This window comes from Pocillopora damicornis, chromosome 2, assembly GCF_964200805.1.
Source record: "Pocillopora damicornis chromosome 2, jaPocDami1.2, whole genome shotgun sequence".
Taxonomy (NCBI): domain Eukaryota; kingdom Metazoa; phylum Cnidaria; class Anthozoa; order Scleractinia; family Pocilloporidae; genus Pocillopora; species Pocillopora damicornis.
This window is the reverse complement of record NC_142671.1, coordinates 10009882-10036003: the sequence shown is the minus strand read 5'-3', so window position 1 is coordinate 10036003 and position 26122 is coordinate 10009882. Positions and strand designations below refer to the sequence as shown.

The window sequence follows — 26122 nt, the reverse complement described above, 5'->3', positions numbered from 1 at the left end:
CTATTGGAAACACTCGATCTTACTTAAATTTAATTATTCCTTTTTAAATTTTATTTTGAACTGAGTAACAGTGTTACGGCGAGGAGACTCATAGGTATCTTGAGGCGAGAAGGTCATAAGTTAACTTTTGATTGACTCATGACTGTAAATAACTTTAGCCCGCCTCATAAAAAACGCCGGGTGTTTTGAGCACTCATCATTTTTTTGTATAAAATGGTTGTTATTAAAACTACACAATCTAGAACTGAACTATTTATAAGAATATTTTGAAAAGGTAGGTGCAAATACATCTTATGAACATGGTTTGGTGTCTGATTGTGCGTTACGAAAAGTAATTCGAAGCCTCTGGCCGTGGTCAATTAGAAGTAGACTGGCACTAGTCAGGTCAAGTCGATCAAGATGGCGGCGAAGCTGGGAAGGCTTGCAGTGAATAATACGGCGTTTCTCCTGTGTGATATCCAGGAAAAATTCCGACCGTCTATCAGGTACTTTCCTGAGATCATCAAAGTTGCTCAAAGAATGGTAAGTCCCGTGGAGAAGCAATGGTGGAGAAGTAATTAAGCTAAAGTTTCACAATAATTTACCATCAGCATACAAATACGCTTTAAGGAGAACTTGATAACTACCTTTTTTTGTATATGCATTACTGTTCGCCGTGGCCCAATTTTATTGAAACGCAAGAGCTTGAAATTAATTTTATAAGCTTGCCATAAGCTTTTCACAAGAAGAGGTCCAGAGATAGGGCCCTCACACCCCCTCGAAAGTAGACACAAGAAAGCCTTACCTTTACTGGTTAATGCACATTGCATATCGTAAACAACCATTAGATATCTAGGCTCAAACTTTCATAATTATTGAGTTGAGTACTTCAGACTGTCCCCAACCTACCCCACTGAGTGAAAATGCCTGGGTTGACATTTTTCATACTCACTATTCTATAAGATCATATAGTGCCATCAGTTGTTTCATTACTTTGTCACTTGCGATGTGGATTGTGATGTTTCAACTGTATTCTGCGCCTCTCTGTCAGGTAATTAGTTTAATGTATTATGCCCCTCTTTAATTATACATCTTATTCCACAATGATTGGCTGGTTTTTATGAGCTGTGGTTGGCACATTTTATTATATTTCCTCAGTGGTCAGCTACTATCCAACTCTCCAGTTACTGCATTTCTTGATTATGGGCAATTTTGCTTCCAGAATTTTTACTCCATTGTCCCTGATTTTTTTTGCCTTACAAAATGTCACATGAATCAACCTTAAAACCCTTTGTGTGTGATAGGCATTGCAATCACTGAAATTTACTTCCCTCCAAGGTAGGTGGAATGCAGTGTTGAGGGTATGCTCATGAACTGTAGTTGTCTTTGATTTAGAGAGTTCAATGTTTCTGGAAAGATGTGTTCCTTTAGTCTGTGTTTGTGTGGGTCAGCTGTAAAATTATTGGTAGCCACAACACCCTGGTAAACTGCTAAAGGACAGTCATTTAGTTCATTAGGAGCATTTTGTGGGTAGTTTTAAAATACTTGTGAAATATGGCCATATTAGAGACGTTTTACTGTTTTTGTTATTTTCAGGCAGCAGCAGCCAACATTATGAAAATACCCATCATTGCTACAGAACAGGTATCAAAATATAATTTTTTATTTGCATTTTAGTGTTTTTTTTTTATTGAGAAATTGATTTCACAAAATTTGTCAATGTGCTGTCCTGTGATGAATTACAGGTACATGAAGTCAAATTTAAGAATTAAAATAAAATCATGTGGCAACAGGATATCAGTGTGGTGACAAAAGTTATGTTTGAATTTGTTCTCTAGTATCCTAAAGGACTTGGCAACACAGTAGAGGAAATTGATACAAGTTCTTTCAAAGAGCGCATATTTCCTAAGACAAAGTTTTCCATGGTGATACCTGAAGTTGAAGAACAGCTGAGACAGCTAAATATTGAGAATGTGGTATTAATGGGTATTGAGGTAAGTACTATTGATTATGATAAATACTCAACTCCTCCCTTTACTTTACATGACATTGTATTGTAATGCAGGACTTTGTGGGTGTTCTTTATGATTGGAGTTAAACAGTGTTGTTGATTTTCTTAATTGAAAATTATCAAGAGGATACATGTGCATAGTAGAGTATTCAAATGTGTTGTTTAGAATATCCCTTCTTTTTTAAAGAAGGTGAAACTGTTGTGAGCACAACACTGCATATTCAGAGGAAGAGGGAAGGTGTAATTCTTTTGAATGTTTTAACTAATTATCACACTGGGCTAGTGATCCTGGGATTTGATGGTTGATTGCAAATAAAGTAATTTTTTAATCTAACTAGTTTACTTTTCTGTGTAAATATTTGGCTGGATCTGAAATCATGAATCAATTTAAAAGTAATCAATTCTTTTCAAAGTAATTCTGATATGAGAGTTGAAGCCACAGGACTAGAGTGAATGTTTATTTTCAGACTCAAGTCTGTGTACTACAGACAACTATGGATTTGCTTGAAAAGAATTATACTGTTCATGTTCTGGCTGATGGTGTCTCATCACGCACTATGGTTGAAAGAATGTTTGCCCTTGAGGTAACACAAGATATGTACATTTGGAAGCTTTATAGTATTAGATTTATTGGGAAGGGGGGGGGTTGTGTGCAGGAAATGAAACCCTGTATATTTAAGTCTCGACAGATAGTAATTTAGTCTCAGTTCAGTAAGTAGTATTGCATAGTGATTCAGGCTTCTCATTAACCTTTTAACTCCCAAGATCTCATCAGTAATTCTCCTTACTGTCTGCCATACAGTTCTTGTGATGTTAGTTTGGAGAATTTGGTATTGGATCAACTAATAATCTTCTAATTGATACTTTTCTTTATTCTCATCACTTGTCTGCTTTATATTGTATTGATATTGTAAGGAAAAATTCTGTCTTGGTCACTCATGGGAGTTAAAGGGTTAAGGGCTGCCCACTGGATTAAAAAACCAGCAACCTTGATTTCTGAACCATGCTCTTTCATAAAACAATGTGTGTATGTTGTGAACAGTAAACTTTCAATAAATATTAAAACAAGTCACAACTATAATAACAAATTTCAGACTAAGGCAGACAACTTGCTTGAAATTCACTTTCACGTTTCACTAAAACATACAAGTCATGTATGCTTTTACATTTTCTTACTAGTTGGGCACTCTTGCAATCTCTACCTAGTGCCAACCTGCATTTTGCTTTGCATCATGATACTTCCAAAAGAATAGTAATTTACATAAAATACTATTTCAGTACCTTCTAATTTCAAAACTGAATATTTTGTAAGGGAAGGAGCTTTTGATTTGTCAGCCATCTACTCCATACAGCTAACCATCTACTCCCTAACTAATTGAAAACTCTGATGATTCTTATTTCTTTTGTGCATGTCACATGTATAGGTGTACAAAGGTTACATATTGTTTTGTTTTCTTGGTACAAGTCTGTGCTTGTCTCACTGGAATAATTAGCCAATTCAGTGACTACTCAAGTTCACTTTGGGAAATACTTCAAATCAGGCTTTGGCTAAAATATTTTGTTGATATAATTTCACTGTTACTTTCTTCTAGCGACTCCGCGAAATGGGTGCTATTGTAACTACTAGTGAATGTACTCTTTTCATGCTGTTGGGGGATGCCAAACATCCCAACTTTAGAGAGGTTCAAGCTTTAGTGAAGACAGCAGCCCCTGATTCTGGTTTGCTGTCCAAGTGTTGATGGAGGAACAATGGGTGTACTGACTTCTCTATCCAGAAGAGTCTTTTGGAGAAAGTTACTGCAGCTGTGATCATTAGGCTAATTCAAACAATTTTAGGTATCTTGTTCTAAAGAAAGATTTCCCTCAGGATGATGTAGATTTATGCAATACCACATTCTGTTCCACAAGTTGTTCCCGATTTGTCATGGGGACTTCCTTTAAAACTGTCTACTAGTCTTAAAACCTGCAAGACTGGTAACACATTTTGATCTTTATTAGATCAAAGATTAGGCTACAAACAGTCCCTCCTATTTGACAAGGTCCATTTCACAAGTAAAAAAAAATCAATGAATCGATATATTTTTTCACTGATTTTCCTTTGTGTCATGTATCAGACTTACATAAACATCAATTATTGTATAGCCTATACAAGAATTTATGAATGGTAATTTGATGGTATTCAAGTATTCAATAAAGATCAGTGGGCCTTTTGATTGATTGTGTTGAACCTTTTACACCCAAACATTAGAGTACATATTCTCCTTACTGTTCTCTTTACATTTCCTAAGGTGTTGACGAGGAGAATTTGTATAACAATCAAGAGCTTCTTTGCTTGGTGATCATTTACGTTACTCTTGTGACTTTAATGTGTGATTTAGGAATGATAATGTAAGGAGAGGATAGATGCTAGTCACTCGGGTTAAACCAATCCCATAAATATCATGACAGTAATTCAGAGCTAAGCATTTTATATCACTAGAAACCAACCAACTTGAAGTTGAAACGAGCACACAGCTTAAAAACGTGGAAAGTGAGAGTAGCATGTTTTAATTATTGTATTTAGTTGACAATGTGCATCTTTTGGTTAAGACCATGGAGTTTTGTAGACCAATCTGCAATAGATTAATTCATATAAATGATCCTGGATTATTTTTGACACTTGACTGAAAATGGAAAGTAGATTTTTTTAAAAATGAAATGTTTTTGATTCTCAGTTAAGTGTAGAGGGTAACTTGTTTAATTAATTTTGCATGACACTGCTGACAAGGAATAAAAAGATACAATGTGAAAGGAAATATTACAAACTACTGATTGGTCAGTGTTTTTGTCCATTTGTCTTGTCCCTTAGTAGAGGTTAAAATTCTTTTAAAACAAGGCCCCCTCCAGCAGTCTAACTTTGAATTATTTTAGCAAGTTTTCATGGTGAAACAAGAATATGCATAAACCGCTAGCACATGACACAACTTAACTAAAATTCCCTAGCGTGTCCGATTTGCATGAGAGTAATGCAATGCCTGATACAACAGTCAGTTATTTTTTTATTTACATACCATATGTTGAATAACTTGAAAGTAAGACAAAAAAGGGAAGAATTGAGTGAAAGTAAGTTGTTTGAGACAAATAGGGAATGTTGTTAGTAAGCCAAGAAATTAAGTACCAGTAGTAAACAAAAACTGAAAACTTTTTGCTTGTGCGACTCACACTTGACAAACTAACAAGTTATACAATCTTTGGGAAGTTGAGATCACTTAGCAATAACACTGAAAACATCCATGGCAAAATAAAATTTTATTTAATAGTTTATAGTGTTTAAATGTACAAGTTACAAAAGCATGTACTAAGCCATAACATAAGATGAAAAACTAAATCCATAGTTCTTTCATTCCTAAAAGCACCTTCTACATCCATATTTAACTCTTGAAATCCTAAGATTTAATTGTCAATTCTTCTCCCTAGCTGCTACACATTTCCTAGTTAATTAGCTGCAAAATTAAACTTGGTGTTAGATCAAAATAACAAGTTTTACCCGATAAGTTTGAGTATCGTCATCACCTATTTGTAGGAAATGTCTCAATATTAAGGGGAGAAGTTGTATGTTAATCACTTAGTGGGAGTTAATGGGTTAAAGTAGCAATCAGGTGCAGAGGTCATAAGTATGATCAGGAAATCAAATATCTTCTGCTTACAATTGATGTTTAGACGTTTGCTACACTAAGGGTAATTAGATGAAATATGAATGAACTCATAACCAGTGAATTAATATCAATTCAGAATATTAAAGCGGCAATGTTTTTTTTTGCCAGCAACTGCCATTTGAAAATGATTCCTTTCTATACCTAACCTTGTCCAAGAGATGGCACCTAACAATCAACTGTTCTATCTGGGCTCCCATTACCTACTGAGCACATGCATATTTAAGGTACATACTGAGAAACCCTTGTGGTGTACCAAACATTTTTTTCAGACAGTCGTGATTGAAGGACCATTTAAAATTGGTAAAAAAACATGTTTTAGTAGTCATTGAATGTTTCTTTTTCCTAATGTTTGTACTGTTAATGGAGCAGTTGGTCAGAAACATCACTGTCATGTCATGTCATCTTTCAAAGATGTGAAATTTGGAAGAGTGCTCATCTGTATTTTGTAGATTTCTAATGTGTCTAGAAACCATGAAATTAGGAAATTCTAAAACAGGTAAAGATAGTGGTTACATACCATCTCCATGGCAGGTGTGTGTATTTTTTATTTATTTATTTTTTTTTGTGGGTGAGCACTAAATGTGCTCATCTTTCCTGTCATATCTCAATTAGCTACTGTTTGGACTTGCAAGACAAGAATACCAGAACACAAAGAACAAACCAGTAGGGTCATACCTTGAAAGATAAAATGAACCAGGAGAATGAAAATCTACTTTCTTCATTGATCCCCGCCCTCAATCGTCTTTTGTCCTCTCATCTCCACTACTCTGATTCAAAATTTGGCTCAAATGCTCAGAAAATGTAAATCATAACTGCAGGTAGCTTCAGCTACTTCTTTTGTTTGTTGTATAAGATAAAGGGTTGTGTTTGTTAATAAATAATTTCTAACTTACCTCCTTAGGAGGGACATATGTTGGTTAAAGATCTCAAGGGCATTTCTCTATATTGTTAATTTTAAATAAATTTTAACAGATATAATTGCCAGTAACATTCCCTATAGTTATAATCATAATAATCAGGAGGACGGTTTTAAACATAATTTATCAGATTCTGGCTCATCCTGATACACCAATACATGTAGGTGGGGTTGGTAATGCTGTTTAAATTATATTAATTTTAAATTAAAAATGACTGAAGTTCTTAGCTAGACTAAAATATGCTGATAAATTAGGGTGTTAGCTTATTTTGTAAATCTACAAGAGATGACTTTCCAATCAGCACTGTGTAACATGCCTTGAATAGTTTTAATACATTAATTTATGCTTTTAGCTTGAAACAACTAGAATTTGAAATAGGAAATGTGATGCCTATTTAAACAGCAGAACCTGATAAGACTTCTAAGCTATGTTCCCTTGCTAGTGTTCATTGTCTCCAGAAATTAATGTTACTGTAAATTGATTCCTGCCAAGCCAAAGTGTAACAGAACAATTTGAAAGCTGATAAACTATGTCAGAATCCACACTGATATTTAACCCAAACATGAAAGCAAAAAGGCTTCAAATATATTCTTCATTAATAGTAATTCTCAATTTGATGGCTGTTGTGTTCCAGCCAATGCAAAGCATGTATTAAACAGACCACACAACAGCTAATATGGGCATGTTACTATCCTGACTAAACTTTGAAAGTAATACCTAATAGAGTCAATGTTGCTAACACTTCCTCTAACTAGAAATTAAAACTACCTGTTCCTTTAATTCTCCTACCTGACAACCAATCACAAACTTCTTTATTGGCTGATCCTGAGAACCTGGTAATTTATGATCACAAATCCTCTTATGATAGTTTAATTATTCTCATTACCTGTCTGCTTGAAATGTTTATTTTTTTAAATTGAGAGGAGAATTTATGCTCAGGGCACTCCTGCAAGTCAGAGAGTTCAAGTAGCTTTACTGGCCTAGTAGTTTTTTTCTTATTTTTTGTTTCTTTTTTCCTTTTTTCTTTTGTTTTTTCTTGATATTTTAGTTCTGGATATTTCCCAGCTGACAAATGACCAGCACACAGCTTAAGAGTGGGTCAAAGTATATAATTACACAACCCACTGTCTACAGATTCTTCTGTAAAAAGGAGAGCAGCATAGTCTCATAATGTTCTGATGAAACTGACTGACGAATGCCATGTCTCTCATTTGGATAGATCTGCAATGAGTTAACATAATTCATGGTTAACATCACTCACCACTTTGCACTTCGCATCTTAGTTAGTAGTTAACTGTTCTTGTACGAGGATGTTTTAGAATACCTGCCCATATTGGTCAAGAACATTAATGACAAGGCATTTAACAAATGCTCAATCTACAAGGTCTGAAAAATCAGTTTCCTCTCCACTCAAACTCATACATGAATAGAAAGAGGCAATCAGTGTGTTTAGACTGATCAACATGGCTTTATATAAAAGGTTGCTAACAAGCGAGAGAGGTACCTTATAATGGTCTGGTACTCTCTGTCTTTACACCCACATTAAAATTATGACTTGCAATATTCTTTCCCAAAACTAATGTTGGTGATGCTTTCAAAGAACAATAATGGTCTAAAAATAAAGTGTAACCACCCATTCAATCAAGGTATTTCTTGATTAGCTGTCCACATAAAAATTGCATTGAATTATTTTCCATGATTTTGACTTTTCACTGAGACAAATTCAATTACTTTCCAAGCAGGTCTGAAGATAGTCTCCTTCCCAAACACGATTTGGTCTTGTCACACAATGCACTCTAGAGTGCGTGGAACAAGACCAAACACCAGCTATGAAGGAGACTAGTCGGGATAGAGAAATGGTTGAATTCTGTGGCTCTCTGGACTTTAGACCAGCATGAACACGTTCTATCTCAAATATTATCAAAATTAGGGATGCATTCTTACCAGAAGCTGATACGGCTTACAGGCTTTTATCAGTTCAGTTATAAGCAAGCTTGAATGGTAAAAGTGAACATTTTCATCAATTAAGCCATGTACAAGAAGCAGTCTGTTCTCTCTGTTGATTGAAATATGACTATAAGTACAGGTAACTTTGTTTTAATGTAACCAAATAATGAATTTTAATTACAGTTACTGTAATATTATGATTATCATAAACTCTTTCATGTACATGTAATAAGACAGTCTTTGCCATAAACATGTCATATTCCACCCTCAAAAACATAATTATTTATAAAACATAATTTACAATCAGCCTCATATTTAAGCAGTTGGTTTGAGAAAAGTTGCATAACAGAAGTGTAAATGCAGAGCTGAAATGCTGTAACATTTATTGGATGGTTGCTCACTTGATAAAAAGTTCACTGTGCTATATCCCATATGGAAGGAAAATCATGCTTTTTAAGAATAAAGGAAATTCTGTTCATAACCTTGGTGACAACTATGAAATTACCATCACTCACAAAATCATCCAGTGTTGTTAAACACAATTAAAATTAAATTTTTATCAATCGAAAAAAACTGAGAAAAAGGCAAATACAGTAATAGAAACAGATCACTACTTACTCATCTGGGAATCGATTTGCATAATTTAGCACAGAGCTCATTTTATATCCAAGGGGATTTTCTGCAGGTGTATTCATGTATCTCTCTGTGTAACCAGTGTCGTATGCTGTCCATGTGGTCACCGGGGCACCAACAATGGCAACCTGTGGCACAAAATGTCAAGAAAATGTAACTTTGAATATACATGTCATCACAATTTTATTTCAGAGGCAGACAATGAATGACACAAAGGACTCTGACTTCTCTTACCTTAAACACGTCTGGACGCTGTAACAAGCCCAGCAAGGACAAGTAACCTCCTGAATGGTTGAAAACAAATGAAACAATTCCAATTCATGTAACATCATAAAAATTAAAGGAAAAATTGGATAACAACAAAAATATTTGGTTCAGAACTGAAACAATAGAGGAAGCCAGTTAAACTTGCCTGTCTAGGAATTTCCCATATACAGAAAAATATCTACAGGTCCATCTTAGGAAAATTCATGATTTTAATGATCACCAAATGAATAAAAATTACTATGAATCCCATTTTTCTTAATGGTTCTACTTCGATCTGTGACCCTTTTAAAGGGATTTATTAAAAAATCATTTCCAAATCAAATCTGCATTATGTAACTTAGAGAGGAGATGGGTGATTTGAACCAAAATAAAACATCTCAATGTTCCACAGTTTGGCCTATCTGCATCACATTACTAACTAAGAGTTTGTTAATAGTAAGTTAGAGCAAGCTGAGAGATAAACTTGTCTCCTTGACAGGAATTAAACCATTACTATTAGGAGGTACTAATTACAGCTTAGATGCATTGCCATAGTTACCATAGGACCAGCCGTGGATGGCTATTCTGGACAAGTCGACGATTTCAGTTGCTTTAGCAACATACTCTAACCCTTCAACCTGATCTTCAATCTCTACTTGACCCTGAAAGAAAGACAATTTATATATCTGCAGCCTCCTTAAATCAAAAACTATTCAAAATGTTGTAGAATCCAGTAATTAAAAGAGAACATCTCTCAACAGCAAGTTTCACTGAATTATGAACTCAAGGGATTAAACTGTGAATAAGGTGGAGTTTTCTCTTAATGTGGCTGAGTTAAACAGTAGATACATTGTGGTATATATGATTGTCTGAGTGATTAATGAGTTCTTATTGCCAATGGATCAAACGATGTGCCATTATCACTTGATACAAAGAGATACAATATTGAATGAACATTTCCCTAAAGAGTACCCTTGTATGCATGTATGAGTAGTTGATTTATTTGCTAAGAACTCAGTGACAAAATGGACAAAATTGCTAAATTAAATGTTACAGTTATTTGACAATCACTCAGTCAATAAGCAATAATAGTATAGTCACCCCCATCCCTTTCCACCACCAAAAAAAAAAAAAAAAAAAGACATTGAAATATTAAGACCTCCTTGTCCAACAAGACACCATGGACTGACACAATTTCTTTTTTTTTTTGGTGGAAAGGTGGTGGTGGGGGGGGGGGGGAGGGGAGGGGGAAGGGGTGAGTATTGCTTATTGACTGCCAGGTGAGTAATTATCAAATGACTGTTAGTAATTTATTCCATTCTATTACTGAGTTGTTAAAAGATAGATCAACTCAGATCAATTAATTTATTCTGGTAAGAATAAATACAAAATCATAACTTTACTTAATCTACATCCTATAAATCTGTAAATTGACACATACCAGGCGACTCTTGATATGTCCTTCAAACTGAAGACCTCTGTGTGCAGAACCTCTGCAGTCCATAACTACCACAACATAGCCCAGTTTTGCTATGGTGTGCAGTCGGAGAAAGCGATAACCCTTGTGAGCATTGGTCACCAGCTGCCAAATAATAAACAGACATAGCATTGATAAAGTAGCACAGGTTTCCTGTCCCAGTATGTTACTTGTTTGATAAAATTGAAATTTAATGTCTCATTGAGACAGACAATGGGCCATTTTACAGTTATGTACTTAGTTGCCAAGCCTTTGATTTGGAGTGAGGCTGAAGGTGACCTTGTTGTGATAGAGACCAGTATCTAGTTAGCATGATAACAAAGTAATTTGCATTTGAAAAGCAGCAAGGTTTGTATCATAACAAGGTCACCCTTATCCTTATTCCTGTTCAAAGGCTTGGCAACCAAGCACACAACTGTAAAATGGACTATTAACAACAAGAAATACTATAAGGAGACAACAAAAATAGATGTAGCTTAAAACTGTTAACAAATATATCCATGTATGGGACACTGCTTGTTCTCTTCATTTACAGTAAGAAATTAAAAAATAGAATCTAAAGATAACTATTTGGCTTTCAAGTTGTACTTAATGTTGAGATAAATTTTGGTTTCTTTACCTGAACATGAGGTCCTCCATACAAATAAAGAACAGTTGGATATTTGACTCCAGGTTGGATTGAGGGAGGTTTGAACATCATTCCATACACCTGATGTCCTGATAAGAATGACCTATTTTAGCAATTTCTTATTTAACAACCCTTGGTACCCACAGAAACTTGAAAAAACTCAGACAAATTTCATGTACAATCAAAGCTTGTCACAATGAGATAATCTGACTGGGAGAACATGTAAACAACTATTACTCAACTGTAGATATGAGAGTCTGACACTATTGATACACTTCCACGACTTTTATTTGGTTTTGTTTTTATTGAGTTATTTGGTGTGCCTACAATAGTATACAGCCAGATGTGAGGCTAATTTAAGGCTTCAGGCATTACCATTAATTTTTATGCACAAGCTTTGCTTCATAGCCCAAAGAATAAGCCCAAAATACACAGACTGAGTACATTGAAGTAAAACAAACTACAAAAATTGTAGCAACCCATCCAGTAGCCTGCAATTTACAATATGTTCTATAAAGAATACAAATTTGTAGTTTCTAAAGATAGAAATAATTTTAGGCTTTCCCATGATAAAAAGTACAGACATACTACATACATACAAACATACATAAAAAGAGGAAAAAAAATAAAAAACAGAACAATGCCAATAATTATAGTATGCAACAATGCACACACAAAAACCTGAAACCCAGCAAAACTGGCAACATATCATGTTCCCCATGAAACATCTATTACATAGCACATGTACTTCATGAGGGTTATCTTTTCAACTTACCATGCTTGCTTTCATAAGAGAAAAGTTCTGGTGGCTGGTAATCTGGGATAACTAGGGAAAAAAAATCTCTTAGTAAACTGACATACTGTGCCCTGTCATCAACTCTATCAAATATAATGGATAATGAACTTAATCCATTTTTAGCTATTATCAATTTTCATGATCTACATTTCAACAACATATCTGTCTTAATCTCCTGGTTCTAAAACATCACTAATGATCATCAAAATTTATGTGTATACTGTGCAATGTGTGTAAAAAGGCTGAGGTAGTGTTTCCAGGAGCTAAAATTTCATGTATATTTATATACTAGGTGATCTAGGCAATTGAAAACCTTAAAATGTGTTTAAAAACTGACTAATATTTGGAATACAATGAACAGAACATTACATGACTGCCTTTGGGTACAAAGTTAACCCCTTGTGCTGATAATTATCTCGCATGAGTTTGCTTTGTAACTGCCACTATCTATATCATTAACCTTAGTGCCACAAACAGATTTCACATGACAATGTCATCAGGCTGCAAGGAGTTACACCCACAAGATCAATGGTTCTAACTAAGCAAGCAATTCATACCATTTGCCCTCAGCAATTCAGCAATTGGTTCAACTGTGATGAGGGGGACATTGTTCATCTCTACTTCATCATGATGCATTTGATAAACCATCACAGCTTGTGTTTGTTGTATAGAGGAATAAACTGTGACAAATTTAGTAAAACTCTGAAAGGAAATTAAAAATTTACTAAATTAATAAATTATTATTCTAAATTTGTAGATTTTAATGATGTTTAAAAATGGAAAATTTAGAAAAATCTAGAAAAATGGAAATTTTGGTTTTCATATGGTAGTCAAAATTGTCTACAATGCAAACAACTATAAAAAGCAAGTCACATAATTGGTTTCCTTTACCTCGTTTAGAGAGACTGCATGGGAAAACCCTTTTTGGGTTAGGCGCTGTGGCTCCATGAAGTAAGACTCTGCATATGAAACCACATATCTGAAAAAAATTATTTTTCTCTATTTAAAGCATAAAATCAAGTGAAATTGGATTACACATGCAAAAATTTAGCATGCTCATTGGCTGAGAACAGTGCAGAAAGTTGAAATTAATTTGATTGCCGGCTAAGCAGTGAAAGCACAGCAAAACAAAAAAAAAATGGTGCACAGATGAGGAGAGAGTAACAAGTTTTACTTCAGAGTTTGGGAAAAATTTAAATTCAAACAATTTTTTGAGTTAAGTGGGTTGCACATTGAAACACAGCCTGCTAAATTGACCAACCGTAATACACATATTAACCGAGAGATATTAGTAATAAAGTATGATACTCACAGATGCTGTTCCAGGGGTGTGTCTTTGGTGCCCATAAAGTAAATAAGTTTGCGATTTTCATCCACCCAAATCTGAAAATTGGTAAACTTGCATTAACATTTTTATATTTATATTTATATTGTATTTATTATATCTATATATTTTTTACATTAATTTACTTACCTCTTTACCATCAACTTCCCAATCCCCATCTGTTAATTGCCGCTGGGTCACAAGAGGATAATGGATACAACACTCTGAAATAAAACTACCAGCCCTTGCTCGTGTAAGTGTGTGATTACTGTTTGCAGTTGCTAAATAAAGGTGACGGAACCCTGATATTTCACTAGACCAGATGAACTGCAATCTTGAATCATTCATGCGTAAAAAGTGAGTGAGCTCAGCAACCTGGAAGAAAATAGATTGAAATACTTGCTGAATTAAGAGACTGTATTATATCTTAGATTCTTTTGAGACAATTGAAGTCACTTTCAAGTACTGGGTCTCTTCCTTCTGCTGGATCCAAGACTGGGGCTCACAAACATGTAAGTTGAAAACTGTATTCCCTCAGATAAGCACTTGACCTGTAACAATTCTGCCATAGTTGAAGCTTAAAAAGTAACTGTTACAATCTATACTTGTATCCTTACTGTTTAAGAAAGTGTGGAATGAGTTGGGGCCCTTAATTTGAGAGGGGTTCCAGGAAATATTGCAGCTTAAGAGGGTGGGTGCTTATTTGGGAGAGAGCACTTATTTGAACAGTGGTGCTTATTTGGGAGAGGGTGCTTATCACAAGAAATATCATGGTTAAGTTAATGATTAACTTACATTTATCCATATATCATTTGATTCCTCTGCTAACACTTCAACCATAGGGCTGCCTTCCGTTATTGTCAACAACTGATTTGCTGGATGGTTAACAGGAACAAAGAATGCTACAGGGATTTGAACCAAAGCAAGGTGCTGCTGACTTCTATCAAGTATTTCTGCATACACACTGCAAGTCAGGCAAATAAAAACAAATCCTCAAATCTTTCATATTGATTATACAGACTTTAACAAATTAAAGAAAAAGAAAGAAGAAAATGGGGATAAGCAACTCAAGATACAAGCCTAACCTTTCACCATCTGGTAACCAACCACACCTCACTAGGTATTCCATAAAAGGAAATGCTTCTGAAAGTGGAACTCTCATCTGATATTCAATCACATGATCACAGATCTGAAGGAACAAAAACCAAAGTACCGATACAAATATTATTACTTGTTCTTAAAACTCAAGAATACATTCTATAAAGTTAAACTCATGTGCTTACAAACAATTTTAAATTGCTATGATGCATCTTGTCATTTTGAAATTACCTGTTAACTTAATCTACCAGTAACTAAGAAAAGCAATTTTTGTAACAAATTTAGAAAAATATACTTAGTACATGTATTCTCAGAACAATTGGAAAAACAGAGACTTATAACCCTTTACATCCTAACAATAGTATGCATATTCTCTATACTGTTCTCTATACATTTCCTGGGGTTCTGACAAGGAAAATTTTTTTTATAAATCAAGAGCTTCTCTAGTTTGTGATCATTTCCATAATTCTCATGACCTTAATGTTTGATTCAGGTGTGATATTGTGAGGAGAAATTAGATGCTAGTCACTTTTAGGAGTGTAAGGGTGAAAGGAGCTCTGAAAATGTTCACATTGATTTTCAAGTTTTCTCTGAGGAAAGTAAGAACCAACTCGATTTTCTGCACAAGTTGCACAATTTGGGTTTCAAGTTATGCTCAAGCAAGTAAATTAAGGTCAAAATTATGATTCCATATTATGTAAGTTGTCACCTTACCTTGCCACTTGTATCAATACTGAACTGGACAATTTTAAGTTTGGATTTAGCATTGGCAGAGCCTAGTTAAAAAAAGCCATATTTTTTTTAAGCGTAAGAAACTTATTGAAAAAAAAATTAAACTACTGTATTTATTAAAAGTATTTTGATTGGCTGAGCACTGAGTCTTCCTTTTTCTGTGATGATTGCACCACCCATTGGGAATAAGTTTTGCCTATAAAACACACCTCATACTAATGGTCACTCTGGAAAATCAAAAGCTCTCCTTCAGCTTGTACTCTCCATTACAGATAAGCCCTCCAGTGTAACCCACCTCCCCTCCCTTCTGCCTTGAGATCAGGGACACACATGCTTTACCTCTCCAAACAACAAGACTGGCCCTAATCCCAATCTGGCTGCAGGAGTAAATTTGAGTCTAGCTGCAGCTTTCTAATTAGAAGTACGTTGTATAAGAACCTGGTAAAAAGAAAAGTTTAGCAAAATTGGATAGTTCAAGGGAAAAAATTCTCATACCTGCCCTAGGATATCTGTAGCTATCTACATGACTATTTTGCACCATACTGTCTGGACCAGATACAATGTGAAGAATTTCTACAGAGCTCTCATCGACCTGGTGAAAAGAAGAAAAAATTTGTTTTATAAAAAAGATTATATGCCACAAAAAAAAAAAACAACAAAGTGCAAATCCTGGTTATCACATATAAGGATTACAGGCTTTTCATTACCTCTTCAAATAAAATTCTGTAAGTTCTTGTTAGGTCTATGGAAATAGAACAAATGGTATTAATTTTGAGCTTCCTTGTACATTATGAGTATTCAAACTAAATATGTGAATGACCTCCAATACATTTAGTGTTCATTTGATCCATGTTTTCTGTTTGCTCTTTCATGTATTTCTGTTCTCTTGGATACATGTGAAGTATTAGACTACAAAATTAAGAAAGCCTTATAGGAAATAATGCACTGGAGGTACAGAATAAGACTGAGAGGCAATCCTGATGAACTGTGCTGTGACATGTATGATGAGCAACAATATTAAAATCAGACTTACATATAACCCTCTACACCCTATTATCATCAGTGTTCTCCTTTTCAGGCAGTAACTGGTAACATTTACTGCCTGTATTACTTCTTATTACCATTTAAAATTGCTTGGAATTCTTGAAAATTAAACAGGCAAAAGGATTGCTTTACTGGTTTGAAAATTTATTTTACCTAACATGCTTAAAATAAGGGAGAACACTGCATCATTAAACATTAATTTTTCTCCTCACTACTCTCTATACATTTCCTGTGGTACTGACAAAAAGAATTTGTCTAATAATCAAAAGCATCTTTAGCTGGTGATCATTTTCTTTATTCTCATGACCTCAATGTTTGTTTTAGGAGTGATACTGACAGGAGAAAATGGTCAGTAGTCACTCTTGAGGGTTAAAGGGTTTGGAACTTTAATATTTGAAAGACTCTGTACCACTAGGTAGACACTGATTGATACGACTGATAGACATCCCTTACAATGCTTGGATATGACTGTTTGACCCTGCAACAAACATAAATATTCTTGATTGGTACTTACTTTCATCAGTGCTAAATTTTGGCTGCCACCAGTAGCCAGTATATCTATCAAACTCCTCTTGAACAATAAATGAAGCCACACCAGCTGATATAGGCTCCTCCATTGGACTTGGTGAACCTTGATTTGTGTATGTCAATCTCCTTTCTTCCTCTGTGACAATATTATTGACCCAGACATCATTACGATGAATAAAAGCTACCAAGTTGGGATCACATGGACATAATTTAGCATCCATCTTTGTCTCTGAGGTCTGGGAATGCAACTCCTCTGGAATTATCGGTTGTCTATTATCATCCTAACAGAAGAGAGGATATATTAAATTCAGTCACTAACAAAAACTGATGACATTTTTCAGGAGCAATACTCTCAAAATGTGCCACAAGTGCATTAGATCCTATGATGATTTCTGTATACTTAATGGAAATAATGGAAAATTTAGCAAATATAGATGAAGATTCTGCTCTAGACACCACGCTATCTTTATCACCACCACTTAACCCTCTTACTTCCAGAAATAATTATCATGTAACCTCTCCCAATAAACTACATACAGTATCCAGCACACTGGTAACTAATATATGGCAATGATTTGATATAGTACCTTCATTCCAAAAAGCATTCCCTCTCCCCCCCCCAATTTGTTTTTGTTTACAAGCTTCCCTATTCTAATGGTGCCCCTATTGAGTAAGCACCCTCATGCGTATAGGTTCTCTATTCCAATAAGCTTCCCTATTCTGTTTCAGTAATAGCACTTTTTGAGTGTATGTAAACTGAGATCAACCATAGTTCATCTTCCCTAAATTGCTTATTAAAAGCCTCATTACAGACACAGCCGTCCTTGTCTCTCTATTATTATGTCACCATGAGTGTAAAGTTCTTTCAAACAAATAATTTAGTCTTCAGCACTTTGTTTTGCACATTCTGCTTTATTTCCAAAAGGAAATAAGCACCCTTTCCTTGATCAGCACCCTGTTTCGAATAAGTGCCCTCCCTTGAAATATCATAAGTAAATAAGCACCCCGGATGCTGAATCAAAAAATTAGGGTACTTAAAACTTATCAGGTAGAAGCTGTTATCTTGGTCTAACACCAAATTCTCCAAACTAATTAACAAGGAAATGTGTAACAATCAGATCTTGTGAGTTAAGGTTTAAAAGTTTAATACCTTCTAACCACATTTTGAGAGTCAGATGTTTAATATGTAATCTACTCCAACTACTCAAAAACTGTCTAGATTTCAAATAATTCTGGGGGGGGGGGGGGGGCATGCCCCCATACTCCCCTGGCAGCTCACGCCTTTGGTGCTCAAAACTTGCCTCATCTTGTTCTGAAGTCTGGCTACAGCCCTGGTGGTTACACTTTTCACACATTTTAAGACAATTTTCAAAAGGTTGAAACCCTCTCTTGAGTCTCAAAATGTGGTTGCTGTACAATTTCAAAACATAACTTTAACTCACAGATGTAAAATTTATTTTTTGTTTCTGAGGTGTCCCTCTCCCATCACAAACACTCTTTCATAAAAAAAGAAATTCTGGCAAACAGTAATTTTACTAGAATCAGAAAAGTGATCTTCTACAGAACGTGATCTCCTGCGGAAGAGGATCCAATAGAGAGGGTCAACTCTACAATTATCTTGGTCAAGCATGCATTCAATTAAATTAATTTATGAAGATGACTTTGTTTTCCACAAAGCAAAAAGCCTGAGCAAGTTTTACAGAATACAAGAGACAGATGGGTGATGGAACATTATTCGGTCTTATTCTATACCACTAGCTGGGCCATGAATGCTCAAACAAACATAATAACGTGATTTAACACTGACTGTATATCGACAGCGTAAATATTACAACATCAAGTTTACACGATTAAAGAAATCACTCACGTGCATTAATTACGGATCACATCAACACTTGAAATACAGTCTAAGCTTACTCCTGTTCATTTACCACGACTGAATTGAAAATAAATTGTAGATCGCAAATACTCAACAGTTCCTAGCTTGTCTAAGTTATGTAATATAACTAAACCCTCGTAATCACGCTACTTGTACAAAAGGAAACTAAAATCTCCGATGGATCTCCTTGTATAGGAAAACCACGCAATGCAACCATAACGCTTTATCATTAAATATAGTCGTTAAACTCTTAACGCCAACCTAAGCTTACCTCTTCGTCAACTCGCCAATCTGTGCAAGTATACAAACTACTTGACGCAGAAAACATGAACCTTCTACATGTCTCATCGAAATCGTAAGCGGTGATTCCAAATGCTCCAAGGCGTTTCCTCTCCCGCAGTAACTGTTCTTCCCTTGAATATCCCGAAAACGAACGGCTGATCTTAAATGAGTCAAGTAAAGGTTTCCACGGAAGAGGAGAAAAATCGTTTTCTTTCTCACCATTGGCAGAACTGTGTTGTCCAGGCAGATCGACATAGTGGATTGTGTTCTCACGGCTTCCAAAAGGAACGGCCAGAAAATATAGCTTGTTCTCGCAGAATGTAAATGAATGAGGCACTCGATTTACCAGACTTTGTTGCAGAGATTTTGTTTGTTTCACGGCGACCTGTAAATCTTTCCAACTGTTTTTTCTGACCGAAAATGACCCCTGTCGGTTCCTCAATTCGACACGCTCACCATAGGGTGACACATCGGACATGGCGCTGAAAATCTAACGAAGTAGAATATTATCAGTGCCATAAAAAGGAGTGTAAAAACGAGCAAATGTTTTCACAAACGCCGGGCAGAAGCCGGTCCTCCATCGCTCCTCAAAATATTCAAGACAAGTCACGATCCACGATGTCACGATTTCGAAATTTCGCACCATTGTAGATGGTCAGCGGGTTATAGTAAACACTCCTTATTAAGACATTTTCGTACCCGTCGATATTGTCTCGATTCCTAATCGCTTAGTTGTCGGAATGTTATCGATTAAACTCTCGTTCGGGAGGTAGAGTAATCTTTAGTTAGCTAAATATCGGCTTACTGCCTTCAGAGAAATGAGTGATAATTGTGCGGGTGAAGATGCAGAAACTGGAGACAGAAATCTACAGAGTGAAAGCAATCTGACAGAAGCTCTGACTAATGGTTTTCTGGACGCTTTCGCTCCCGGTTTGGAGAATCTGAAAGAGCGGCTTGGGGAACTTACGTAAGGTTAAGTTAGGACGATGCTTGATTTTTTTCACCTGAAAATTTGCCACGATACGAAATTTATATTCATATTAGCTTGTGATCTAATAAAATTTTAACATGAAAGAACATATCACACCGCACAAGGGCCTTTGAGCAGCCATGGAAAAACATGGGTAATAAAATTCTAGTTGGGAACTCCGGAGGGAGGGGGGGGATGGACTGGGGTAGGGAGGTATTTGGGTAGAGTTGAGTGGTTTGTTAGTCACTGGAGTGATTTTTAGCCATCAGGATTTAATTTATTGGACTGTTGATTCCCAAATGGCCCAAGATTACTAAAGATGTTGAACACAATAGAGCAAAACAATGGATAGCTTTCTTTAAATCTATTCCAGATTGGATTGTTTACTATGAGTCCCTGGCTTTCTTTTTTCTGGATATTTTCATGGTTTATTTTTGTGTTGTGAGCTTACCTTGAGTTCAGGTTGGTTATAAATGTACTTCCTTTGTGATCAAGGTATGGAGCCTTCATGTATTTGTTGAGTCTGGCATTCTAATTCAAGCATATGTAGATGTGGGCTAATGCTTGACAGCTGGAAAAATGACGGGACCTTTTCAATAAAAAAAAAAATCTTCCTACTTTGGGCAATTGTGGAGCAGATATTTCACAAGTGCAAAGAAAGGAAGAAAATAAAAAATGAGTCATACAGTCTCATGTCTGTTTGAAGGAGAACCTTGCATGTTTTTACCTTCTGGCTGACTGACAGTTAGATCAATATCTAGGTTATATGTGATAAATATTGTTCACTGTTACCGGTCCATCATCATTTACTTTTTGCTATTTACTTTTGCAATTCTTTATCTTTACCTCAGGCAAAATCAAGGAATTTTAATTGAAACTATGCAACAGGAAAATGCAAAGTTTGCAGAATGTCATGCAGCAAGAAACCTTCTGGTCATGGTAAAATTAATATTTTGTCACTTGGTCAATAACTTAAGGCAACAATGAATGTGTTACCCTCCTAACAACAGCAATATATCATTCAGTGAGATGGTGGCGAGAGAAGGAGACTTATCCACGGGACTCAGATTAGGGCTTTAAAAGAATCTGTGACAAAATTTTTGTTCATTGAGGGAAGAGGGATTTCTCACTCTTTTTAAACCAAAACAACTAACAATCTCAACTGATATATCTTGCTTTTCAGCTTTCTTATTTATCAACAGGACTAAGATTAGAGTTCTAAAAGAATCTGCGACAAAATTTTAGTTCATTGAAGGAAGAGGAATTTCTCACTCTTTTTAAGACCAAACAATCAACAATGTCAACTGATGTATCTTGCTTTTCAGCTTTCTTATGTTCGAACATATCATTCCAAGCTCACCAAAATCCAACATGATATGGATGTTATAGAAGACAGGGTTGTTAGACTGCAGGTAAGATAATATTGGAATACTGATACCCTTCCTAGGATTCTGAGCTCACAAAAGTTTAGCAGTTGTCGAAAGTTCATCTGATTCAAATAGACTGTGTCAAAGAAATTCAAGTCAAAGCAACTGAGAATATTGCAGAAATTATACTTTGCAACAAGAGATTTCTCCTTTCTGTTATTCTCAATTGTTGAATCTTGCGATGTTAAAATTGTTTTGTTAACTGTTATTTTGTTTCCCTTTGGGAATCTGATGACCTTCACCATGACCTTGCTCATGTGTGTGCTTTCCTTATCAAGGTGGGGATATTTATTGAAAACAAAAGTGGGAAAATAGATTTTGACACAACATACTTTTTGAACCAAAATATTGAGACTAACAATAGGATTTGTTTTTTTTTTGGTTCTAAAGTGCATCTGATTAAAAAATTAAGTTTGGCTGACATAGCAGGGACATTCAGTGTGGTACATAAAATAATTAGTTTGGTTCTGCCTGTCTTGTACCAAAACATTGTTAACCTGTCAAATAGTTAACCAGTTGTTATAACCAGTTTAGAGGCTAGGCTATGGTTAAGGTACCAGAATGATGAACTTTGAAGAAATGACTGAGGTTTTTATCAATGTTAACTTATCATTCAATTTTCTACAATTCTGCCATTATCTCCTCTCTCTCCTAAAAGCTCATAATTAGTGTGAATGGTACAACAGAAATCAAAGGACTGGTACTACATAGATTTCTGGATTACACATCATAACAAAATTGTTTTTGTTATGGAGCAAAAACATTAAATGATCAATACACTTTAGCACAGAATTGCAGTGAGGAGGGAAAAAAATGATCAAATAGGGTATATTGTTTGGGTTAAGACCAAAATGACATTGTATAACAATGAAAGCCTGTCAGGAGTGTGGAGAACTGATAATAAAATCATGGAGTAAATTGGTTAATATTAAATTTTCTTGACTGAAATTCAAGCTGTTGAGAATTTGAAATGAATAGAACTGTAGTTTGGGGCTAGTGTAAATTCTGAATAATACCTAGCTGTTCAGCATGAATATGAACCAACATTTGGGGTTATAAAGTAACTGATTTAGGAATGATGGGCTCTCTTTGAAAGTCAAGAAATGTTAGTGTCTTAGTTGATGAGTACACAGCATTGATCACTGGTGTTCTGCACCACAGATGTTATACTGTTACATTTAGCAGGGCATGAGAAAGAAACCATTCAGTAGTTGCAATGAACAGGCCATCAAGCCACCTGTGATGTGATTTGGTCTTGCTGTCATGTTTGGGGTTTGAAATGCAGAGAGATGTGTGAGCTGTTATTTGTCATTCTACATACAAAATCTGACCTTAACTGGTAAATTATGCAACTTATTGCAGATTTAAACAAAGGGTGATTAATTTTGTTTTATTTACATTCTCAGAGGAGAGCGACGAAACTTAAATCACAAAAGGAGAAAGAGGAGCGTAACAAAGTTGAAGCACAAGAACGACAGTTAGAGTTGGAGAGACAACTCACAGCTAAATTGGCATCAGACCATCCACAGTAACAAGATGTTAGACTCAGTTTGGCATATGATTACTTTAATTTAATGGTGCTGCAATATCAGGATAATGGTCAAAGGAATACTGGTTATCTGAGATTGGTTCAAATGAAGGGAGCCACATAACCAAACAATTATTAAAACAGTTATATTGGGAAACGTCTCCCAGATAGACCGTCAGTACATGTCAAGATCAGTAAAAAAAAATGGAAGATGTTAATTTACCTTTAGAGAGTATTTGAGCCAGGATTTTGAAATAGGAAGGTGTGTATTATTCCCTTATTTACTACAGATTAAAATCAGATTAAAAGTAAACATGTTTAAGCAGAGCACAATGGTCTGGTTAATGTATGTTAGAATATGCTGGACTTCACATTAATTGGTCTTGGTTGAAGGCCTTGTTAAAGTTATATTGGTGGGTGAAAGCCTTGTTAAAGTTATATTGGTGGGTGAAGGCCTTGTTAAAGTTATATTGGTGGGTATAACCCTTTAAACCCTAAGAATGGCTATCATCCAATTTCTCCAAACAACACCATCCCTGAATCACACATACCGTATTCGCACGTGTATAGACCGTACTTTTTTTCCAAATAAATTTTGTGCAAACGGTATAACTTAAATCTTTCTGTGTTAATCAAGGGGCAAGGCCGCTAAGCTATGTTTACTCGTGTCCCCGATCACGTACGCAACTTCACGCGATCATTACTAAGGAAATAAAACCAAATGTTAGTGTACTTGGAATACAAATCTAGCAAAAATTACCCAGGTAGCTTTTCTTTTACCTTTTTTTAACTTAAAGACCGTTTTGAAGACATGACTAGCCGTTATTGTTTGCATCTCGCAAGTTTGTTCGATCGATGGCATGCTATGTCAGATTATTTATCGTGATGTATTTTGTGATATGAACAAATATTTCTTGGCGGTATGCGGCATGCACTCGCCAGGCCTTTTGCCCTTTCGAGAAAACGTGAAATTATTTTTTTTCAAGAAAATATGGTCAAAAGTCGGGGTGCGGCTTATTCACGAGTGCAGCCTATGCACGTACGAATACGGTAAAGGTCACGAGAATCAAGAATAAATGATCACCAACCAAATAAGCTCATGATCGTTAGACACATTCTCCCAGTCAGCACCTCAAAATATATGTACAGAACAGTATGGAGAATATGCATTCTGATGTTGGGGCGTAAGGAGTCAAGAATTCTTTCACAAAGCTACGTGATATAATATAGGGGTAGGTGGATGATTGGGAGGTTAGAAATGATGGAATGCGATTCTTTTCAATGGCGGATAAAGTAACTGTAGCTCCCTTTAGGCTCTCAGTAAGTGGAAATGGTCAAAAGAGTAGGTGCGCGAAATATGGCTGGAACAGACTATGCTTCTTCATGCTTTGGTGTAATTTATGGTCACCCAGCCGTTATTTAGATTATTTAAGATAACCAAAATCTGATACGAAACTGAAAAATGGTTTCCTATGACACGCAATAAAATGTGCATTCTGTTTTAATAATAATGATAAATGCTATATTTTAACTGAAAAACTGATTAGCGAATTCATCATTAAAAAAACGCTGGTATAAACTGGTAATCAATACATAAAAATACTATTAATATACAATTCACCATCGATACATCGGGACCCGTAAGTTTATATAGAAATCTGTTATACCCGCTTTCTGTTTCGTAATTTTTTCCTAACAGCCTCGAAATTACCACGGTGACCTTTTCACTTACTCAGTTTCTTCGTATTCGCTGCTCACAGACACTTCAAAATACGCGGGTAAATTAATTGCGCTAGACCAACAACTGTTTAGCTATATATATTTTTAAAGTGGCTGGTTGAAAAAAAGTGTACTTTCGCCCCACTGTAGCATCATTCGGAAGACAGTAGCACCTCTTGGGCCTTAATTTTGTATGCAGCGAAGGCAGCCTTATTCTAACAAAATGGTATTGTGTGTTTTTTATTGGAATGTGTAGTGACTTTTCACGTGAAATGTGCAGCTTCAGTGCTGACTTTCCCTACGGAATTTTAGACCGCTTTCCTTTGAGTAAGGCGTGTGAATGTCCCGGTTGGGATGCATTTTAATTGCGGTATAAACAACGAGGAGCAAAAGGAAACGCCCAAACTTTTGCTGTGGACGCCGAGTGATACAATGAACACGAACTGATGCTGGTCATTGGTCCTTCCGTTAGGCGCTTGTTTCCTATGTTTGTGCCAGTTGTTAGGTTATTGCTCTGTATGAGTGGCATCCTAGGTTTGGGACTCTCAACAAATCACCAAAGTTGGTTTGTTCAAATGACATTCGACCAGTCGTCGCTGGTGTCTTCCAATTAGAGAAGAGGTGTCCTCCATTTAGTCTAAATAAGCAAGTTGTGTGGCTGAAATTTTCATCTCGACCTTGTGCCAGACGGCAGTTCTATTACTTGCAATTTGTCTGATACATACACGTACTTGCAACAAGGTTGTCACGGAAAAAGCCAAAGGAAAATCTAAGTTTTACATAGGAAGGGAGACGAACCTAAATCATGCTAATTCAAGGTACTTATACCCCATCATTCACTTAAACCGGGTTTAACTGAATGAAAATCAGAATCAGAGAACTGAAAAACTGAATTTTCCACAGGATACAAGTAATCGCTCAATTGTAATTTCAATGTGCTACATTTGAAGTCGACAAACATCGGTTTATGCAGCTTCTATGAAGAAAAAAAAATTAAACCGTGTTTAGCAAAACAGCTGTAAGTCATGTTTAGCCGCGGTGTAAATGGGGTATTTGTAAGACGCACGTTCACATGCAAATTAATTCCTATCTGGCCTTTACATTAAGCATTTTTCTTTGACAATCTTATTGCAATTAAATGTAATTAAAAGATAGCAATCAAACATTTGCGTTTAGCACGATGTAGAAACACGTTGTCACTATGGAGTCCTTTGGGAAAGAGACGCGAACTTTGCTGATTCACTTTAAAATTCGTCGACTCG

At 35.6% G+C, this 26122-nt stretch overlaps 3 protein-coding genes across 3 annotated transcripts; 2 read left to right on the top strand and 1 right to left on the bottom strand.

The window, feature by feature from the left end:
- The first annotated feature begins 367 nt into the window (after nucleotides 1-367).
- Nucleotides 368-4794, top strand: LOC113670786 (isochorismatase domain-containing protein 1). The gene is made up of 5 exons (XM_027186983.2): nucleotides 368-522; nucleotides 1576-1623; nucleotides 1818-1973; nucleotides 2458-2574; nucleotides 3583-4794. Exons 1-5 carry the CDS (start codon nucleotides 400-402, stop codon nucleotides 3727-3729), a joined length of 591 nt encoding a protein of 196 aa, XP_027042784.2. The 5' UTR covers nucleotides 368-399; the 3' UTR covers nucleotides 3730-4794.
- A 465-nt stretch (nucleotides 4795-5259) lies between these two features.
- Nucleotides 5260-19873, bottom strand: LOC113670785 (dipeptidyl peptidase 9). Its single transcript, XM_089195375.1, has 19 exons — nucleotides 19206-19873; nucleotides 17042-17336; nucleotides 16191-16225; nucleotides 15979-16075; nucleotides 15466-15527; nucleotides 14739-14842; nucleotides 14449-14617; nucleotides 13804-14028; nucleotides 13642-13712; nucleotides 13221-13308; nucleotides 12887-13031; nucleotides 12309-12359; nucleotides 11525-11622; nucleotides 10870-11010; nucleotides 9988-10090; nucleotides 9417-9466; nucleotides 9168-9310; nucleotides 8547-8658; nucleotides 5260-7823 (listed from the first exon to the last, which is right to left on the bottom strand). The coding sequence occupies exons 1-19, from the start codon at nucleotides 19692-19694 to the stop codon at nucleotides 7731-7733; spliced, it is 2571 nt and encodes an 856-aa protein (XP_089051501.1). The 5' UTR covers nucleotides 19695-19873; the 3' UTR covers nucleotides 5260-7730.
- A 58-nt stretch (nucleotides 19874-19931) lies between these two features.
- LOC113670855 (biogenesis of lysosome-related organelles complex 1 subunit 6) lies at nucleotides 19932-23468 on the top strand. The gene is made up of 4 exons (XM_027187044.2): nucleotides 19932-20183; nucleotides 21038-21125; nucleotides 21512-21598; nucleotides 23020-23468. Exons 1-4 carry the CDS (start codon nucleotides 20035-20037, stop codon nucleotides 23143-23145), a joined length of 450 nt encoding a protein of 149 aa, XP_027042845.1. The 5' UTR covers nucleotides 19932-20034; the 3' UTR covers nucleotides 23146-23468.
- The last annotated feature ends 2654 nt before the right edge of the window (nucleotides 23469-26122 follow it).